At 41.0% G+C, this 22,360-nt stretch overlaps 2 protein-coding genes across 3 annotated transcripts in view; one reads left to right on the top strand and one right to left on the bottom strand.

Moving 5' to 3' along the window:
* The window catches only part of LOC114250630 (calmodulin), a 29,924-nt gene extending 25,456 nt beyond the window's left edge, over positions 1-4,468 (top strand). For both annotated transcript variants that reach the window (XM_028184587.2, XM_089737393.1), the window contains exons 3-4: positions 1,625-1,867; positions 3,664-4,468. In XM_028184587.2, coding sequence (XP_028040388.1) covers positions 1,625-1,867; positions 3,664-3,692 — 272 coding nt within the window. In that variant the 3' untranslated portion in view covers positions 3,693-4,468. The remainder of the gene's footprint in view (positions 1-1,624; positions 1,868-3,663) is intronic.
* Positions 4,469-9,190: 4,722 nt separating this feature from the next.
* Positions 9,191-22,341, bottom strand: LOC114250626 (crystallomitin S-Lap7). The gene is made up of 12 exons (XM_028184580.2): positions 21,887-22,341; positions 20,772-20,881; positions 20,052-20,187; positions 19,580-19,707; positions 18,146-18,332; positions 16,762-16,964; positions 16,018-16,123; positions 15,395-15,502; positions 13,876-13,981; positions 12,711-12,860; positions 10,085-10,158; positions 9,191-9,417 (listed from the first exon to the last, which is right to left on the bottom strand). Exons 1-12 carry the CDS (start codon positions 22,016-22,018, stop codon positions 9,262-9,264), a joined length of 1,596 nt encoding a protein of 531 aa, XP_028040381.2. The 5' UTR covers positions 22,019-22,341; the 3' UTR covers positions 9,191-9,261.
* Between the last annotated feature and the right edge of the window lie 19 nt (positions 22,342-22,360).

Here is a 22,360-nt window from a genome sequence, read left to right on the forward strand (position 1 = left end):
TAATGAGCATAAACAGATGTGGTTATTGGGGCTCATAAATTATTGGATTTCCCGTTCAAACGCATCCGACAGCTTGTTGATGTTGAGTAACGCAAGTTTCGCGTTTGCCGCTTTTCATTTTATATTCAACTGATCGTACTAGTTTGAATTATTTATGACGCTTATTATCATATATTTTTTTTTATTACCCTTGTAGGCTGACAAAGCATAAGGCCCACCTGATGGTGATGGTGGTTACCATCGCCCATGGACGTCAGCAATGCCAGGGCCAGAGCCAAGCCGCTGACTACAATTTATTATCATATTATGTAATTAGTTGTAAGATTCTATGTTTGATCATTTGTTTATTTTGGTTGTGTGCAACGCTACACAAATAATTATTACTGAAACCTCCCTACAAACGCGTGCTAACAACTTATCTATGACGTTAAATCCTGTATTCAAATTTCATATTTCGGAGTTGTTTAAATAGCCGTTGTTACTCTTCTATTCTAGTTTTCTAAATACGAAATGGTGTACTCATTTTAGTAGCTATTTAAAGACACTGCTTCATAATTTAACGTTTCAAAACTATTGACAGTAATAGATATGGTTTGGTGTTAAAACGTGCATAAATTATTCACAAAGTCCAATTTGTTTTGTACTACGACCCACGCGATCTATTTTATGATTCGTGATCGAAATCTTTAAGCTCCATATACTGCCAAAATAAATATAGTTCCATCTAGCGAACTAGGAGAACATGCCAAATACAATTTACTAGTGTACGTAGTGTACTTGGTCAGACTGTTGACTACCAACAAAAATATACAATCTAATGTTCCAATCTGAAGATCATTAGAATCGACTAACAATTTGAACTTCGAAACTAACGCACGTTCTTTACCTTGATTATCATTCAACACCAGCTAAACAGATTGGAAGTCTGACTAAACTACCACCAAAAGTAATGTTTGGGCTGCCATTAACGAACTCCACTAATCCATCGTAACACGTTACGTGTCGTCTGATTTCACTTTGTTTTCTACCGATGAGATGTTAATGCGTTATAGAAAATTGGGGTTTCTTTGCTTAAAATGTTTCTCGCCTCGTGTTTTTTTTCCCCCGAAAGTCATTATTCGGACCCTGAACATTGTTTTGGAGTCCCAATTATTACAATTGCATTAAAACTGCTCAATAGCACAATCCAATAATATTCTGTAATCTCTTTCTTCCGTACAACGTATTCAAGTCGCTAGTTTACAGGATTGCGTTGAATCACACAAATCGTCCTAATATTTTAAAACTACCCACAAAGCGTATTTTTACAAGACAACAGAACGACTAATACGAATTAACGTGTTAATAATGTTGTTTTATGCCGCGATAAATCCATCACTGTGGACACCTGGACACGTAGAAATCTTCCATACATACATCTTTATAAATTGACTCGGGAATACTCCAGGGCGCATCTGTTGTCGATCTGCTTTGAACACAGTGTTTTATTTTAAACACCGATGGTTCGCAATAATATTGTCCATCATGTTTGATTTCTCAACGTAGTTTTGAACGTTACATTCGCCATAATGTACATACTTTGATTTTCACAATAATGCTAATTTTAATAATCGTTGAATTTCAGGAAACGGCACGATAGACTTTCCCGAGTTCTTGACAATGATGGCGCGCAAGATGAAGGACACGGATAGCGAGGAAGAAATCCGCGAGGCCTTCCGCGTCTTCGACAAGGACGGCAACGGCTTCATCTCCGCAGCCGAGCTGCGCCACGTCATGACCAACCTCGGAGAGAAACTCACTGACGAGGAGGTCGACGAGATGATTCGCGAGGCCGATATCGACGGCGACGGCCAGGTCAATTACGAAGGTGAGCTCTCCGCAGAGTAGTAGTAGTGTTCACGCTTGTCTTGTACACCTGAGCAAAACCAGTGAATAGATGTGCCCTTTGTTCCTGCTTGTAGTGCATCCAAGTTTGGCGGTTCGCTAAGTGTGTTCCATCCGTTTATTGAAAAATGATTTCCGATTACGCGCTCCAGAATAGTGCGCTTTGAAATGGTTAATGGTTTTCGTTCGCATTATTTTACATTCATAAACCTGTCGAAATCGCCTATTTGTTAGTTTTGCTCTGCTTGTCTGTCATTTGTATGTGAATGAATGTACAGGCTGTGCTTTTTGAAGTGATTTTCACAGTAAATTTGAATACATTAATTAGTCGTGCAAACGTATAACTTTTGTTTGTACGAATGTCTAGTGTGATTTTCGCTTTGAACACAGCTTAACAAATATTTTGGGATCATTGTTTTTATTCAAAAATGTCAGTAGTATCGGATCCCAAATTGTAAATGTGATTTGGGTCTTCGTTACGCTGTTATTGTAGCCATTATTGATGTGAAATAAACGTAATGAAGGCCCTGCCGGAAATGAAAAGATACAACTAGACGTGTTGTACTACGCAAGCACCTCTCGAAGTAAAGCGGGCGCGCAGTGAGGCTCGGTCCAGCATGTTGATAGACCCCACCGCACGAACTAACGCCAACCGTCGTGCTTGCCCGCCCCCAATGCTCCGCTATTTATTTATAAACTGACTCGACATTATACTTCTCGTAAAATCATTTTTGCTCAGTAATCCCACGCGTCGTATAGACTTGATTTACGAACACCATGTTCGCGTTGATCTCTTTGAAAGCGAGACGTTGATTAATTTATTGAGTTATTGTTTGAAAAGCGGCGGTCGGGCGGTGCTCGAGGAGCCGCCCGCCCGGCCGCCGGCGCTTCGCATGTGCCGCCTGCGTCTGTCTGCATGCGTCTACTGCCGGCCAGAGTTGGTGGACCGTATCATCCGACCGAGCGTTCTCTCTCTTGCAGACTTCCATGCACTCGCCCAAATCATATTCGGTCGCGGCGAGGGCGGCCGCTAGCGCTCGCGCACCATCCGCAATCGTGATATTAGTACACTAGCATCACTAGCATCACTAGCATCACTAGTGTCCATAAGAAAAGACTACGATAACGCTGTGATCTCGAAACGATTTCCTCTTGTAGTGTGTAGCGATCGGTGCGATTGTCGGACGGCGTGCGGCGAGTGCGGTGCGATCATAGGTATACCCCAGTCTTAATCTGAATGGTTTGCTGCTCGTCATTACATGTACCTGCCTTGGACACGTTAGCCGCTCCCCGCTCTCCGTCCCCCTCTCTCCGCCCCCCTCTCTCTCTCTCTCTCTCGCTGTTCGTCGATCCTGTCTCGCGCGGGGCACGGTCGACCCTTTCCTATTGATTGGTGCATGCGTCTAATATTTGTATATAAGTTTTTCCAAGAGAAATACCACCTGGTGATATCGAGGGGCGCTTCCCGCCGCGTCGCGCTTACGTCAGAGGGTGGTATTTCCCACAGTCCCTTGTAGTGGCATGCCGAGGTAACGTTTATGTTCCGGTACGTTGTTAGCGCGCGCCGCGTCGGACTCACCGCCTCCGCTGATCTGTCCGATAGCTGTTATTAGTGCATCTCTATCACTGTCGGTTATTTTTTCGTTGTGTGTAATATTTTTGTGTTAACACTCTTATCTTAGGCACGTCACGTTATGCGAGGTGGGTCCGCGTGCGGCCGCGGCGCGTGATGATGCCCCAGGGCGACTTGTAATGCCTGCGTTCTGCTTCTGTTTTCAGAGTTCGTCACCATGATGACGTCGAAGTGAGCCGCCGGCTAGTGTGTGTGTAAAAAGCAGAGAATTTAAATATACATTTTGTTTCATGACACACAATATTAGCATCGTATTGGACCTGCATTTCTCTAGTGTTTGCGATAAATTAAATACTGTCATCGTTTCAGTTAGGAAGTTCGCGCGGCGGCGCGGGCGGCCCCTCCCCCCCGCCCCGCCCCCTCTTTTTATTTAGATTTAAAGTATTCCGTTAATTTAACTATGTAAGAGAAGTTTAACTGTAGCGGTACAAAGGGAAGACGTCCGGTGTGCGTCGCAATGTGATGGTATAAGTGTCGGGCTCGTGTCGGCTCCTAACTTATATTTGTGTATATGTGTGCGTGCGTGCCTCTGTGTGCGGCGCCCGCACCTTCCGATGCATACACTATATATATATTTATAAAGTACGTGAGAAAAAAAATCATTGGAAAATCCCAAAAAAATGTGTATTCTGTGTCCGCAAGTAGCCAGCCCGAGGCGACGCCTCGCTCGCTCGCTCCGTGTACATTCATTAATGTAATAAATGTTTAAAAAAATTTAACTAACTCGGTTAAACGAATAAATTAGATTTATCGATACTGCATTGTAATTGTATTTGTGTAAATGACTTAATAAAATATTATTATATTTCTATTGTTGGTAAAAACTTAATTCTATCGAAATGGAAAGTAAATCCGCTCTGTTATTATCTTACCACGTTTGATTCATTCTGTTATAAAATTTTACAAAAGACATACTGAAAATAAATGTTTCTTCATTTTTAGGTCAATAAGGATCGGTGTTTCATTTCACGGAACCTCCACCCTACCCCCAACCTCCCCCACCCCCTTCTTCACTTTTATTTAATGTCACCTATTGTGTCTGTGCACCTCTAGTTTTAATCCCGTTTGTATGCGGTCCATGGTCGTCTTCGCGGCGACTATTATTAATTAGTTTTATTGTTATTTAAGGCTATGTGAATTATTTTTTTGTATAATAATGAAGTACATATTATGTAATAATTTATTTGTTTATAAATCTAATAAAACTTATGCCATTTCAGGTTTATTGGATTGTTTTAAATTCAACCTGATATTATTTAATTTAGTTATTTTTTAATTTAAATTTATAACTAAAATTGTGACTGAGAATACATTAACAATATCCATAAACTTCCCACACAGAGAGAACATCATTCATGTTGTTTTAGCCCACTGAGTTTCTCGCCGGATCTTCTCAGTGGGTAGAGTATCCGGCCCGTTGGTAGATTCTGCGAAGCACTGTTCTTGCCAGGGTTCGTGTTAGCAATGTCGTCAGGTTTGAGCCCCGTGAGCTCACCTACTAGATACGGTTACGCTGAAATAGCCTCTCAAGGCTCTCAGCTTAGGTAGGAAAAAAAATAGATTTCAGCGAAAATACTTTTAGGGCAGTGAACATTTCAGGGAAACATTCTGTTCGGAATTCGTCCCAGATATCACGCGACTTCGGTCGATAGCAATCTCTCATAAACTTTGATGATCTTTAATAAAGATATTAACGCGGGTGTTGATTCGGATGAGGTCCGCCGCGATGACGTCACTCACGGACACTTCTCCAGTAACAAGTTAAAAACATTTTTATAGAATTGAAGAAACCCTCTGAGCTAAACATCGTAAAAAGTGGCCGGCCACCTGTTAAAAAATTTAGTATTTACTAACATGAGCATCTTTCTCTTTCGAGTGTTTTACAAGATACGTAGATATCGTGTCAATATTCATTCTGTGGCAGTTGAGGCCTACGTGATGCTTCATTTCAATTAGCTTGTAATGACGGCCATTTCACTATCCGAACACTTGATTATTTAACAGTCAAGATAAGATATTATATTGACATCGTCAAGTCTTCATAGTTAATATTTTGGAGGTAAACGACAGAAGGAAGATCTTCCACCGTTCCTAATATTATTACTCGGAATTTGCATATATGCAAATTTATCTTGAAACGTTCGTAAAATTCAGATATCTGTCATATATCTTTTGTTCTATGTTGGCTGCCCGCTACCATATAATTTTATACAAACTAGTGGTCACTCAGTAGTCGAAATTCGACTATAATAAATTGAAATTATTAGTTTGAACATTATTAGGTCCTATTGTCAAAGACACTTCTGATCACAGATTTCGTCAAGACTACACTATAGACAAATAATACTATAGACACAGTATTAATCTATTCTCAAATTAACCACAGACTATAAACAATAACAAAAGTTTGACAATAAACAAAAGAGTATACCTATATGCGTGTGTATGTGCCAAACCAATTTTTTTTATATTTATTTAGAACCAGCGCAATTTTCGTAAAAAGTGGTATGGACAGTTTTTGCTTTACGTATTAATATAACTATACTAATATTATAAAGAGGAAAGATTTGTTTGTTTGTTTGTATCGAATAGGCTCCGAAAGTACCTACTGAATCGATTTGAAAAATTCTTTCACCTGTTTAGAAGCTACACTATTCCCGAGTGACATAGGCTATAATTTTTTCTAAAAAAAATTAGGGATCCTTACTAAAACTCCAATAATGTAACCCAAGGTGTAAAAAAATACCTAAAATATTCTTTACATCGCGTGCCCTGCGAAGACTATTGATGATAGAATAAAATAATGTACTACGACTTTATAGAACACATTTGTTGCAAATGATGTGACAATAAAAACCAGCAGCGTAACGACAAGTTCTTTTATTTGTGCGAGAATGCAGAAAGCAGGTAGAAATGGCTGGCACGGCTTGTTTTATTAACACTAGGCTTTGGCTGGCGGCGGCGGTGGCTGTGGCTGTGGCGGAAGGGGGCGTGTTAACATGGCTTGGCGGCTTGGCTGGCGGCAGGGCCTGACAGCTGACGTCACGTCCGTTACATTCGGCCATCCTGCAACAATTGCTCCCGCAATGGGGAACACACAAAAACATTTAGTTCTCAAATAAATCAATAAGGTCTTCAGTTTCGAGCTGCTCATCTGAACTACTAGCGCTTTTATAGGGCCTTAATGAATCTGTGATACCAGGCTAGGGAAGTTTTTATAACTTCGTAAACCTTTTAGATATACTTCTAATTCGATACCGATTGTTACCTACACTTTAGTTACTACATACGGACCTGAGTACAAATCGTCTAATTTGGTATTAATCCTAGCGGCGCTACTAACCAGTTGGAGCCTGTCTCTACGATACAAAATCCCTTTTCTTATAAACATGAGCATTTTTTTTTATATTAATGTTGTGTGTCATTATTGTACTGGCTTGTTTTATCCTAGCTGTAGCTATCTTACGCCGTGCGTCAACAGTTCCTGGTTCGCGACCAAGAATCGAAACATCACATATTGACCTACCAGAGCGCGCAAAGATTAAATCACAAGGCTTGTAGCCGCTGCTACTTTTAATTGTGTTGTTTGTGCCTCAAATGACGGAGTTCACTAAATTATTTGAAGCTTCACTACGATCAGTTGCCCGCAACACATAAAATTGTATGTTTAGTTTGTTCAACCTGGCCAATTAGCGCGCGGACAAGCAATACCGTTTAACGTATGCCTAAACTGTTTATCTTCTGATATATTTTTTAAAGTACCTACTCGTAAAAGCTTTTCCATAGTCTGTCACCACGTGATTCGGGTATCTGAACAAACCCTATTAATATATTTTTCAATGCACGAATGGTCCCGATTGAATTTACAGTACGCGTAAGTTCAGCTATCACAAATTTAGACAACGCATCTTTCATTACGAACATGTACTGGTTGGTGCCCTTTAGATGTCCTACAGAAGGGCATCATGTTATCTATTTGTGCCATGCGCATAGTATCAGATGGTTTAGAGATCGGATATAGACATGTCTTCTTTTTTTTAACATAGTTATCCTTCTCATGTGTGTATAATAAAGACATGCTGCCACGTATTTCCTAATAAAGTGTGTCTGTCATTTTAAGAAACCAATATTGGCTTTTAATCAAAGCTAAACGATGATTTAGATCCACGTGACAAATGTCGTCATAGTGCATTTGTACAATTTTCCATTTAGCCGAAGGAACTGAGAGTCTGTTTCCGTTAAAAGTTTTTCGAACTAGTTCATTCATAATTATCTTTAACATCAGCGCGACTTCGTCCGCGTGGAATATAGTTCACAAAGAATGCTTTATTTTAGTACAAATTGATTAGCATAAAAAAAACGTTATAGTGAGCCAACCTTAACATATGCTATCGCGGACATTTTTTTTTTAGATCTTTTAAAGGGGTACAATTCTGTCACATTATTTTAGCGAAACTTTAACAGTTTCTGCAGCGCACGCACCGGAAGCTCTCAAAAGGGAAAATAACCCGATTTTGAAACATTACTTACTGGTACTTCGCTTGTATTGGTCTTAGCGTGACCCAGTGATGGTCTTAGCGGTGCTAGCGTTATATAGCCTATAACCTTTCTCAATAAATGGGTTATTTAACACTGAAAGAATTTTTCAAATCGGACCAGCAGTTCTTGAGATTAGCGCGTTCAAACAAACAAACTCTTCAGCTTTATAATGTTAGTATAGATTGCTTTATAATCGAACTAAGCTTTTCGTCCTGACATTGCACAGTACAGAATCAATCAGTAACTAAGACGATTCACGTTCATCATGTCAACAGGATGCCTATTAAGCGCGTCTACAAATTTTCCATACGTTCACCAGGTCTATACTCAACACTAATGTCATAATCTTCTTTCAAAACTCACCATCGCGCAATGCATGGTATAATGTCGCGTTTGGTAAGCGTATCACAAACCACAGTACAATCAGTTTCTACTATATCATGTTTACCTACTTCATAAACACGGAACCTACGTAGCGATTGTACGACCGCCAGGTTATGAGCTCTTAACTATGATACACATTCTTCCTTCCTAGTAACCCGGCTAAAATAGTATAACAGGCCGCAGTGAGTTGTCAGTTTGTTTTTGTAATAGTATACCAGAAATTCCTAAGTTACACGCATCGGTTTGTATTTCTGTAGGAATCATAGGATTATACAGAGCTAGCACAGGTTTGAAACGTAAGCTGTTTTTCAGTTGTTCGAAATTCGCGTTTTGTTCACGGCCCCACACCCATGATTTATCTTTTTTTTTTCTTTTTAAACCAATAAACTGTCGCACACTATAAGCATTATTTGGCACAGGACACTGCGAAACGGCCGTCAATTTTTGTTGCACACGGCTGTATACCGTCTGAAGATATTTCATGACCTAATAAGTGACTTGTTCCTCCAAGAATGAGCATTTACTCATTTATTTTTTATTTATAAAATTATTATAAATAGAGCAATAGATAGCAAAAAATAGAGCATTATTTACAAAAAGTGTCGCGACAGCATGTCTAACTATTATAGTTATGCCGCAATAAGTGTTCTTTTATTTAAAAAAAATAAAATAACGTCAAACATCGTTGAAATTTTGTTAAAGACCCGAGCGGAGTCGGAGCGGTCCGCTTGTAGATAAATAAAAACATGATTTTTAGACGTTCAAATAATATATTAGGTGTTTGAATTAAAACTCGCAACAAGTAGATATAGTCGGTAGCTCTAGGGCGCGGCGGCCAGGCGCTGCAGCAGCGCCACGAGCGTGCGCGCCGGGCGGCCCGTCATGCGGCGCGCGGTCAGGTAGGGCGGCGCCGAGCCGTGCGCCAGCTTGCCCACGCCCGTCGTGTCTACATGCAGCCACGAGCAGCACACGAAGCTCTGCGGACATGCCCGCCTTAACACAGTGGTAGTGTAATGTTGTACTTTGGGAGGCGTTAAAGGAAAACGTCTTGCGTGTATTCCATGTTTAATAATCATCTTAATCCTAGTTTATAATTATGAAGAAGCCTATGTTTCTGGGTAGTCCGCCTTATTAGGGGGACATACGAGATTACACCTATTAATTATGTTTTATACCAAATGCTATGCTATAATATACAAGTATACACACTTCAGTAGGACCTCTTGTGAGTCCGCACGGATAGGTACCACCACCCCGCCTACTTCTGCCGTGAAGCAGTAATGTTTAGGTTTGAAGGGTGGGGCGCGGTTGTAACTATACTAAGACCTTATAACTCATATCTCAAGGTGGGTGCCGGCATTTACGTTGTGGATGTTTATGGGCTCCAATAACCACTTAACAACAGGTGTGCTGTGAGCTCGTCCACCCAAATAAGCAATAAAATAATAATAGACATAATTATGACAACTTTTACGGTTTTACCTCCCATTTATAATATTATTTGAGTTTCCGAATATATAAACTAAACTATACTCCGCTCCGGAGTGCTCCACCTCTCAGTACAACCTCCTGCAGCGGGGAGTGTACTTCAATTTGTTTACTAAGCTTTACTATATCAATATCTAATATTGGTACTTCACTTACCTTTAAGAACGCAGCCCCGAGACAAGAGGTAGCTTTGCCGGAACCTTTATTCCTCAAGTCCACTGAAGGGTCGTCTGTCACACGAAATATAATTATTTTACAATTGGTCCGAGTCAATTATTGTCTTTCTGTGGGAAGTTTGTATGTCAGTATACAAACTCGCGTCGAACAGAACTATAGCCCGAGATGGGGTGGAAGGCTGTCTACTCTGAATGGGAAACATACTGATTGACTTATTTGGGATTATAAACTTCCTTGAAAGTACATAATCGGGCAGATACTCTTGTAGTGGTATAAATAATGTTATAAGAATCCTTTCATATCGAGGCCCCACTAAAATATGAAACTGTAGAGGTAAGGATAACCATCTCATATGGGAGAAGCTTGAAAACGTGTCTCACTTTCAGCACTAAATTTTAATAACAGTTCAAAAATCCTCCAGAATGGCGCTAGCATAGGCACAGGGTATGATATGAATTATTATTGAGCAGTTGTTAACTGATGGAAGTATGCTGAGTTAGGAAATTTATTATATTTAATGACTAGAGTAGTCAGTGACAGTGTAATATACAAGACCTCACATGTTTACGTAGTCCAAACTAATTTCGTCAATATAACCTAAAATTATTGCTGTGGTAAAACGTGGAGACATCGATTGCATTTTCTTATCAGCTTTAAATAACATAGTTTTTGTGATTTTGTAGTGCTTACAGTTCTTTCGTCCTTTTTTATTTCTCTATCTTATTCTAATAGCTTTCAGCGCCTTTTTTTAAATTTACCCGGTTGCTACTGTAGCGTCACCCTTATTTAGCAGACTTTAACGGACACTTTTTACACAGAGACGGTTCTTCTTATCTCTACCCTCCATAGTCTGTATAATGGTTGAATTTATAATGTTTTATATCTCTTTAGAGTGTTCTAACGGTCTATCGAGCTGCAATAGAGGTTTTAACAGGTTTTTTTTTTTATATTGAGTGATGTATAATAGCCGGCAAACTTCTTGAGCATTTGTTGACGTAGTGGGGGTAAGTTCGCGCATGGTACACTCACGTGCAAAAACATTACTTACTCTGCGTCATAATGCTATTAAATTATTAAAATCAACATATGTATTTATTTATATATTTATTAGAACATCAACAAAACATATAGGTTAATAATTGTAATAATTTAATCTTGGGGTAAAATAGATATTCCTTCTATTAAGTCAAAACTAGAGCTGTTGCCAGGTCTTGGTTCAGTTTAAGCGAAGCTGGTATTTGTAATTTTTTTTTCGTTATCATAATCTTAACCATCATCATCATCACTGTTTTCATCACACGAGTCGCTATCATCGTGATTAGTCGACATAGGGCTCATCAGTGTAGTTTACAACTCGGTCGATTCGGTCTTCTTTTTTGTCTATAATTAATTATTTTTTGAAGATATTCGATTCGTAGTAATCGAATGTTACTTTTTTCAATTACCAGCTTCCGATTATTTTCTGTTCTTTGTTTCCATCTAAAGCTTAGCTCTTTCATAATACGTCGTAAGCTTCATTCCGAGCCATTAAAATTTATATCTTCTTTAAATTTTTCGAAGCCTTTCTACGGTACGGAGTTTCGCTGCTTGTTATGTAGTTATTATGATTACATCTTTTTATTACAGATTGAACGAAACTATCCATTCCGCTAACTTTCTTCTTCCCTGATCTTTTCTTACCCGGAGTCCGAAACACGGCGGGCAAGCCAGAGCCTTTAGCTTCCTTAATAATGCACCTAACAGTACTCACTGATGGTTTTGTTACTTCCGAAGTCTGTTTTAATTTTTCCATATCATTCTTCCCGTTTTATAATGAAGCAATATACGTCGTCACAATTTTTCTACCCTTTCTTTTGAATACTACACCGTGTATGTTTTATAAAAAATCAACAAACACTCAACAAATAGCAATGGCAACAAATTCCACAAGTAATTATAACAAATAACTTAACGATTAATAACGATAGACTTTCCACTGTACGCAAGCGTACTTTTGGGAGCAAGCGGAACAAGGGCGCGGTGCGGGACGCAAGGTTCGACTGATCTACCAATAACGCGCTCGATACGCTTTCCCCTGCCGTCGCGCCCCACCCTCACCACCAAAGTGATCTAACATTCGGTTCTGCGCAGTCAAGGTCATTTGCTCAAGAAGTTTGCCGGTTACTATACATCGTGTTCGATAGATGGCGCTGTGCAGGCATGGACCGACAGACCCGGGTCGCGATCCTCTGAAAAGTAATAATGTAGCGCCAAAGACTCACCATACCTATTGGGCTTTTAATTTGAAAAGTTAAAGTCATATAATGTATGCACGAAGTTGAAAACTATCGACATGTCCAATGGCCCCTACTATATTATACTGCAGCGGTCGCAAAGACCGTCCAACTTGGACACGACAATGTCTGTGCGGCTTGATCTGGTGCTGCCGCTCGGAGCGATTTTTTAATTTTTTTATTATTGCTTAGATGGTTGGACGAGCTCACAGCCGATCTGGTGTTAAGTGGTTACTGGAGCCCATAGACATCTACAACGTAAATGCGTCACCCTCCTTGAGATATAAGTTCTAAGATCTCAGTATAGTTACAACACGTGCGGAGAGACTGACCGGTGATCTGGCGGCGGTAGTATTCCCAGAGCGGCAGGCGCCAGGCGCGGTCGCCGGAGCGCGCGCCCGCCGCCGTGACGTCACGCCACAGCGCCTCGCTCTCCGTGTAGCAGCCGCACGCCGCGCCGCCCAGCGCCTGCAGCACGCCCTCTGCGCGCCCCCACCAGCCGCTTGTATACAAGTAGCCAACAACGAAACACGGTGCCAAAGAAGTCGTGGCCTAAAGGATCAGACGTCCGGTGCGGTCGTGTCGAACGATGCACCGGTGTTCCAATCCCGCAGGCGGGTACCAATTTTTCTAATGAAATACATACTTAACAAATGTTCGCGATTGACTTCCACGGTGAAGAAATAACATCGTGTAATAAAAATCAAACCTGCAAAATTATAATTTGCGTAATTACTGGTGGTAGGACCTCTTGAATCCGCGCGGGTATGTACCACCACCTCGCCCATTTCTGCCGTGAAGCAGTAGTGCCTTTCGGTCTGAAGGGTGGGGCAGCCGTTGTAACTATAGGTACTGAGACTAACCATATCTCAAGATGGATGGCGCACATACGTTGTAGATGTCTATGAGCTCCAGTAATCACTTAAAACCAGGTGAGCTGTGAGCTCGTCCACCCATCTAAAAAATAAAAATAGAAAGTTCTATAAATAGGTAGACCCTGGATGCTAGGGTGCTTGGTCGCATCCTTTTCGTCGACCTCCGGACAGAGTACTATTAGATTTGATGTCGATTACAGACCAAGAACTTAGTCTCAGTGAGGCTGAGCTAAGACATCTGTAGATAAACACGTCATTTCGGATCCTCCCGATCCACTAACGGTGCTTTTAGGTACCTCAAGCACCGGTCATCGTTCTCGTCGAACCCGTCGCTTGCGACGAAGAGCTCGACGAGTAAATTAACCCTCAGACACAGTCCACTGAGTTTCTCGCCGAATCTTCTCAGTGGGTCGCGTTTCCGATCCGGTGGTAGATTCTGCAAAGCACTGCTTTTGCTAGGGTTTAGTCTTAGTAACGTCGTCAGGTTTATGCCCCTTGAGCTCACCACCTATTAATGCTGTGAATCTAGAATAACCCCTCGAGATTACTACAATAGGTAGGATAAATAATAAAAGCGTTGTGTGTACACAGCGAGTAAGTTTTATCAGGAAAGGTCCCATACTGGTGAAAGTGGCGACGTCTATGACAAGCTCCGGCTTGTGGACGGCCTGCCCGTACACCAGAGCGTCGGCCAGCATCAGCCGGCCCTCCATGTCCGTGTCTTCGATCTGAACAACAATATCGCCAATATCGTTTTTTAATTGAGTAGGGGGTGATTAGTCAACCTGCCAATTTTGCAAGAAGATGGAAACTGTGCATCACACACCTAATGATGTTTTTTATGACACCACGTTAGTTTGTATTAGTGTCGCTAGATATGTATATTATGCCTCTGACACCATTTCGATCTTGTCTTCCTTTTTTTTCTTAATATCTAATTTTCTTCGTCAAAGTATCAACTATTGGTGTAGTGTCAATTACCTACTGGTGGTTTTACCCTACATTGAGTGTGTAGCGGCTTAGCGAGACTAATAATGAACGTCTGTAGTAATGGTAACCCAGACTAAAGTGTATACGGAGGCGCTCGGGCAGTTGTTAGCAAATTCCGCCCCTCTTGGCTGAGCCTTTGCTCGCCCACCTGTCCTAGTGAAACTGGAAAGGCCTTCGGGCCACCAGTAAACTATCAATCATAAAAATAAATAAAAAATAAATAAAAAATAAAAAAAAATAAAGTGTATACAGGCTAGATACGTGCGCGCAGTGTTTTAGGATACCCAACAAGGGACGGTGAAATGCGGGTGACTCAAAAAATCCCATCCAAGAATCGAAGTACCGGGCCAGTGTTAATCCAGTGCAATTATTCTCAACGACTGCGCCGCAGTAACTTCGTATGTCGGTGAATTTTAGAAACATAAATATCTAGTTTACATGATCAATATAAACTACTTTACACAGTGTAGCAAGTAGGTACCTACCTACCTACCTAGGTACCTAGGTACCTATCTATGGATGTAAACAACTTTTAAGTTTATCTTTTTTCCTTCTGTGCCTTCAAATTTTGTAATCGTTATAAGTGTGCAGTGAAAAAAAAGTTCATAATCACTGGTCTAATCACTAACTTTACTGGTGGTAGGACCTCTTGTGAGTCCGCACGGGTAGGTACCACCTCCCCGCCTATTTCTGCCGTAAAGCAGTAATGCGTTTCGGTTTGAAGGGTGGGGCAGCCGTTGTAACTATATGAGTTTTTTTATTTATTTTTTACGTAGATGTGTGGACGAGCTCCCAGCCCACCTGGTGTTAAGTGGTTACTAGAGCTCATAGACATCTACAACGTAAATGCGCCACCCACCTTGAAATATAAGTTCTAAGGTCTCAAGTATAATTACAACGGTTGCCCCACCCTTCAAACCGAAACGCATTACTGCTTCACGGCAGAAATAGGCAGGGTCGTGGTACCTACCCGTGCGAACTCACAAGAGGTCCAGCAGTAACAGTATGTTGTTCGCGACGAAACGTATCGCGGGAGTACGCTGCCGGACTCGACAGTGGGAGCATCAGTGCAAGCTTCTAGTGTATTTTGTCAAATAGCAATGCGTAATTAAATGGATCTGCTCTTGTTTGCCAAGTAAAAGACCTCGGACCTGGATGGAGAGTCCGTTGAGAGCTCTGACGACGTCTCCGACCTTCATGCACTGTCCGCTCACCATGTTCTCGCATATCGGTATGACTGCGCAAACATTGATAGGCACCTGCAAACCGTAACGGACTTTACCTCCCTCGTCAGTTTCTAACGAAATAGGCTACTTTTGATTAGAACGCCCTGCTTAGCCATAAAAATTGGGCAGGACGCTGGTAGCATCCCGAGCTGAGTCGAATGTGACTCTACTACTAAGACAGTCCCCTCCTCGCGTCGTTTTCCTCATTACTGAGGGTCGTGACTCCCCCGCTGCATCAGTTTCTCCCGTACGATTTCCCTCCATCTGCTGCGATCCTTAGCTTCATGAAGGGCATTGTGGAAGTTGATGTTTAGAGATGATCGTATATGGTCCGACCATCTCGTGGGACTGTCACCATCAGCTGTTCTAGATTGTGACCCTCTTTACGGGCAATATGTCCGAAAAATTCCAGCACCCTACGAAGGCACTAAGATACCTACTAAGGTGAAAGTACTAAGACAGTAGTAAATTTTAATATTTAGGTTAGCTTGACGCTCCAAGAGCCGGGGCTAGCGCGAGCCTCTAGAGCGAGGGCAGTGAGCGCGCACCTGCAGCTCGGCGAGGGCCCGCAGCGCGCCCAGCACGGCGGCGGCGCCGGCCATGCTGCCGCGGTTCTCCACCATGCTCTCCCGCTTCTTCAGACACAAGCCACCGCTACGAACCGCAACCAACATTGTATTAACACCCGCGTGAACGACGAGGACTGCACTACTCTTCATCACACAAATGAAAATATTGGTTTATTTATTTATTTATTGCTTAGCTGGGTGGACGAGCTCACCGCCCACTTGGTGCTAAGTGGTTACCGGAGCCCATTGACATCCACAACGTAAATGCTGCCACCTACCTTGAGATATAAGTTCTAAGGTCTCAAGTATAGTTACAACGGTTGGCCCACCCTTTAAACCGAAGCGCATTACTGCTTCACGGCAAAAGTAGGCAGAGTGGTGGTACCTACCAGTGGGGACTCATAAAACGTTCTACTACCAGTAATGTATCTATGATGTATCTTTTCTTTTCTAAATTTTGTTCGTTTTTTTCTATTTAGCGTTAGCCTCAACTAAGAGTATATAAATACTGATTAGTGTCGGCTATCGAGTCTTTCGATTTAAGTAACGTGTAGATGATTTCTCCGACAAAAAAAAGACTATTTATTGAATCAGACTCTTTATTAGTAGTAGAAAATTTTAAAGCAATAACTGGGAGTGCCCGGCAGAGATACACATTATCATGTAAGATCGGTCTTAACCTACTGCCTAATAGCAATCATTTATACTTTTTTACAAATTCACCTGTCAAAAGTGACTCCTTTAGCGGCTATGACGACTGGAGGCCGAGATTCCTTATCTCCTCGGTAATTACATTCCAAGAAGATGGGTTCCTCACATGACCCTCGGGCTACGGTGAGGAACGCCTGCATGTTTTGTGCCTCTATCCACTCGCGTTCTCTGGCTTCCACGGTAACCCCCAGGGGACACAGCGAGTCTAATGCTGCCTGTCCATATGCAAGGTGAAAGTAACAAAACGGGAATTTATTTTACGATTTTTTTTTTTTTATTGCATTTTATTGCTTAGATGTGTGGATGAGCTCACAGCCCACCTGGTGTTAAGTGGTTACTGGCCTGGCCCATAGACATCTACAACGTAAATGCGCCACACACCTTGAGATATAAGCTCTAAGGTCTCAGTATAGCTACAACGGCTGCCCCACCTTTCAAACCGAAACGCATTACTGCTTCACGGCAGAAATAGGCGGGGCGGTGGTACCTACCCGTGCAGACTCACAAGAGGTCCTACCACCAGTAATTACGCAAATTATAATTTTGCGGGTTTGATTTTTATTACATGATGTTATTCCTTCACCGTGGAAGTCAATCGTGAACATTCGTTAAGTACCTATTTCATTAGAAAAATTGGTACCCGCCTGCGGGATTCGAACACCGGTGCATCGCTACATACGAATGCAACGAACGTCTTATCCTTTAGGCCACGACGACTTCAAATTGTGTTGTGGTGTTGTATTGTCTGTGTGCTTCGGTAACTGCTTAACAACAGACGAGCTAATTCATCCGTTTAAGCATTATAAGAATATTTAAGGTACGGAAAATATTGTTCATTAACCAAATAAACATACATACTCGTCGATTCCGTAAGTTTTATATAACAACAAACCGCAACGTACTGAAAAACGAGACATCTGCGTTCCAACCCTGATCTCGTGCCTCATAAGACTGATTGTTTGTGACACGCGTGAGTCAAGGGTACTAGGGTGTTATCGCAATACAATATAAGGTACTGTGGGAGTTCAAAAACATATCGACGCTACCTTTTTAACAGAGGGAGCGTCGAGAAACAATACGTATTTTATAAACCCCCCAACAGCTTTTTTTTTTTTTTTTCCTACCTATGCTGATATCCTTGAGAGGCTATTTCAGCTTCGCTCTAACGTGTGTAGGTGAGCTCACGGGGCTCAAACCGGAGTGATGCTGACACTGACCCTAGCAAGAGCAGTGCTTCGCAGAATCTACCACCGGATCGGAAACGCGACCCATTGAGAAGATCCGACGAGAAACTCAGTGGGCTATCCTCCCCCCCCCCAAATACTAGCGAAGAGGTGTGGTCAAATTACTATTGTGAAAACGGTGAAAGTAACATCGATAGCGTTTTTGTTCTTACCTGTCCAAGATCTATAGGAGTCATTTTATTAGCGGGCATGTCGGACAAGAACCTCGCCCAGTTCTGCGCTTGACCGAGCACCGAACCGGCGTGCCACGCGCCCCCGAGGCCCTCGCCCCCCGCCTGCCCGTGCAGCGACAACTTGCACGCGGGCTGACGCTCCTCTACCGCTCTGAACTCTTCAAATCTAGACCGAATCGGAATATTTGTAGTTTATAGTGAGGTAATTATGCACCTCAACCAACACTAAATGAACTATCTAATTGCTAGAATTTCACAAGCTTACACTATTATTTTATTGCTTAGATGGGTGGACGAGCTCACAGCCCACCTGGAGTTAAGTAGTTACTGGAGCCCATAGACACTTGTAAATGCGCCTCCCACCTTGAGATATAAGTTCTAAGGTCTCAAGTATAGTTACAACGGCTGCCCCACCCTTCAAACCGAAACGCATTACTGCTTCAGGGCAGAAATAGGCAGGGCGGTGGTACCTACCCGCGCGGACTTACAAGAGGTTCTACCACCAGTAATTACGCCTATTATATTTTGCAGGTTTCATTTTTATTACCCGATGTTATTCCTTCACCGTGGAAGTCAATCGTGAACATTTGTTAAGAACGTATTTCATTATAAAAATTGGTACCCGCCTGGGATTCGAACACCGGTGCATCGCTCAACACGAATGCACCGGACGTCTTATCCCATTAGGCCACGACGACTTCTAATAATTATATGTATAACAAATTTTTAGAATATAGTAGACCGCTTATGCGCATAGCGGCCTGGACGCATTGTTTAAAGGTCGCTTTTAACAAGTCACTGTTTATTTTTTATGATCTGTAATGATGCATGGTAACCACCACTAATAAACTGCGAGTCCAAAGCCCCCTGATGTTAAGCACGACTTGGACCAGGAGTTAATGACAATAAAACTTAGGTGGAAAAATAAACTATAACGTGAGGACACACACATATTTATAATGTGTAAATGGGTGAACGAGCTCCTGGCCTACCTGATGAAAAGTGGTTACCAGAAACCGTGCACATCACAACCTTAATGAAGTCACCTATCTTCATATAATCTGGTAGACTCAATATTACCCGCGGTAACAGTATTATACTTGTCTTACTCCCCAACTCAAGTGTTTTTGCCGTAAATTAATCTGGTTGAGGACTAAGACAGTTAGACTAGTGAATCTACAACCTTATTTCTTAGTGTAAATGACTTCATTTATGTTGGTGATTTGTATGGGCTCGGTCACCCTTTATATTATGTACCGTCATATGTGACTTGCGATAAATATCTGTCGGAAAAGAGAGCCAGCGTCGCGCGCTGTCCGAAAGTATAGCCGATGGACTATTTTCTTTGAGGAGTTACTTGACCACAAAATAGCTGTACGAGACGACTAACGAACTTGAAGTAATCATAAGTACCTCCAGGCGGCTAGTTCGGCAGCCTCGGCTGCAGCGTCGTGTTCCACTTCAGCTTGCACGGAGATATCTCCACACCCTCGATTTTGTAGGACCCTCACACCAGCTCCAACAGCCCAGCGAAGGTTTTCCTATACAGTGTAGCGGTAGCCGTGATTAAATAGAAGAAGTGCGACAAAAAACTGAATCGCGATAACAACATTTTGAAATATAAGCTATCGTGTGTATACTTAAGCTCGATGGAAGATCTACTCTCTCTCGTTCACTATAAAAATAAAATATGATTGTACATACAGATGGGCTATGAGTTCAGTTATCCATCTATAGACAATAAAAAAAAAGAATAGGTACCTAATTACCTCATTGTTTCTATCTCAAGTTGACCTCGAACTTAGTTACCAAAAGCATTTTTGAGCTCTTCGTCATTAATGGATTAGTTATATGCTATTGTTACAAAAGTAAAAAACCGACGAACCCTAGTCTCATCCAAAGCTTCAAGCTGATTGTAGCCAGGGTCCTTTGGCCCTAACGAAGCGAGCGCTACAGCAGAGTACTCTGGGACCACGTCGGTCAGTACAAACGCCTGGCCTAGCTTCATTCGTTCTGACAATCTGAAACAGACCTCGTACTTTAACGTTAACGAGAATATAATGCAAGCACATAATAATTTTGGAATTGGAAATGCGATAAATACATAAATGGATCACATCTAATTCTCAAACAGACAAGCTTGATGTTCGACTTGTTAAGGATGTCGTCTGTTTTAAGTCAGGCCCGCGTCGTGGTTAGCAGAATTTTTAAAGTCAAAAACGTGTCCCATAAGATGGGCATCACTTAATAAAATGTAGAGCACAGATTTTAAAAATCTTAATTTACTATCTGAAATATCACCCCTAAGCCACGTCGATTGTACTAACTAGTCTACAATTGTTGGTTTTATAACGGTTTTATGAGTGAAATGGACAGGAAAACTCAAGGTTAGCTGTTGATGTGGTTACCGGAGCACACAGACACCTCAGGGTAAATGCCGACTGTGATACATGAATAGGAAATCTCTGAATTTTTATCATTTTATAAATTGAAACAAAAAAAAATTAAACTTCACAGTGATCGTGGTCTGTGACCATATTCCATAAAACCATAAAATCGTTTTCTAATCAAGTCCACGACCTAAGACGATATTATAAAAACTAACTCATTCAAATGTTGAAGTATCTTTCCCCCAGATTTCTGATCAAGCTCCTGACCGGCTGGAGTCAACTCTAGTTTCTTGCCGCATTGATAAACACCAAGAACTAGACCTTTCTGAAAGATTTAGTTTATTTTTTATTTTGTCCTATGCTCAATGTATCATAACAATAATGTATAAAATTCTGTAGCTGTATTTTCCAAAATACTATACCGAAGTATAGTTTAAAGTATATTTAAAGTAGCACACTGAAATTTTTACCTAATAAATTATTTTTCTCAGGATTGTATCGAAAGAAAAAATTATGATATGGGCCACATACTTCATAGATGAACCTTCTAGACTCATTTCAGTTATTTTAGTCTATAATGAGTATGTGATGAGTGTTCTTAAGTGCTGACAATTATCACTGTCTGCTGTTTATTGTCAATGATTAATGAAAGCCGGCGGCATGCGGCATTGGCGGGGCTGAGGGAGGACCCGTAGAGCTAGGAACTGTCCAACGGCCAGGACAATTGCGCTGAAATGCGCTGTTAAACGAATTTCTGTCCAAAATCCAGGAAATTTACGTGTTTGCTGATAATTGGTGAATACTTTTGTCTATAATTACGTTATTTTTAGCATAATAATAATATTTAATAATTTTAGTAATGTTTTTTGTGTTAACGGGTTAGGTGTTTTGGTGCAAACTGTAAGCCTGACTTTGTATTGAATTGAATAAATAAATAAAGCCACACGTCATCCACTTGCGTTTAGATCGTTTTGTTGACCCAATCATTTGTCATCCTTCCTATTGTTATTGCATAGACATACCCATTTCCCCCATAGGTTATAGATACAATGTGAATGCATATTACCCTAAGGTAGATTACGGTTTTCCTATGAAGTCCATGAGCTCGAACGACCACTTAATAATTCCAGAAGGATATTCTTTAATGAAAAAAGAATAATCGCCATCGAAGTCTCAATTATGCTGCACGGGACTGTTCCTTCGTTCAAACCAGACTTAACGATTGCTTCGCAGCTGGATGACGTAACGGAAGGCCTAGTGTGGGCTCTCCACAATTTAATAATTCTTATCATGAATATTTCTCATTTAAGAAAAAAAATGCCATTCTTACCTTGCTGCTGTCTAATTTCTGATTTATTTCACCACTTGCTTCTTGACATGAATCAGAAAATTTTCTTATCAATTTAATGTTTAATTTATTCATAACACATCTTGTTTTAGAAAATACTTTTAAAAAACCCATTATAAATAATTTAAAAACATTCAGTTGTAAAGTAAAAAAAAATGTTATATAAATTTGATAAAGAACACCAACTAGATTTAATCACTTCAATTTCAGACTTCACTGAATTTAAATTTGGAAGCAACTATTAGACAGACTTTAATAACTGTGAGTTCACATGCAAAATTAGATTCCTTACTGACATTCCAAAGTTGCTGTAATTCACAGTAAATACCTGCTGCATACCAATTGATACCAAAAATTAACAAGCATAATTGTATACAAATATGAAACATGAAATTACATTTACATTATCTATAATTATATTCTTCTAATTATCTTCCTTACACAATAATAAAACAA

This window comes from Bombyx mandarina, chromosome 23 (genome assembly GCF_030267445.1).
Source record: "Bombyx mandarina strain Sakado chromosome 23, ASM3026744v2".
Lineage (NCBI taxonomy): Eukaryota > Metazoa > Arthropoda > Insecta > Lepidoptera > Bombycidae > Bombyx > Bombyx mandarina.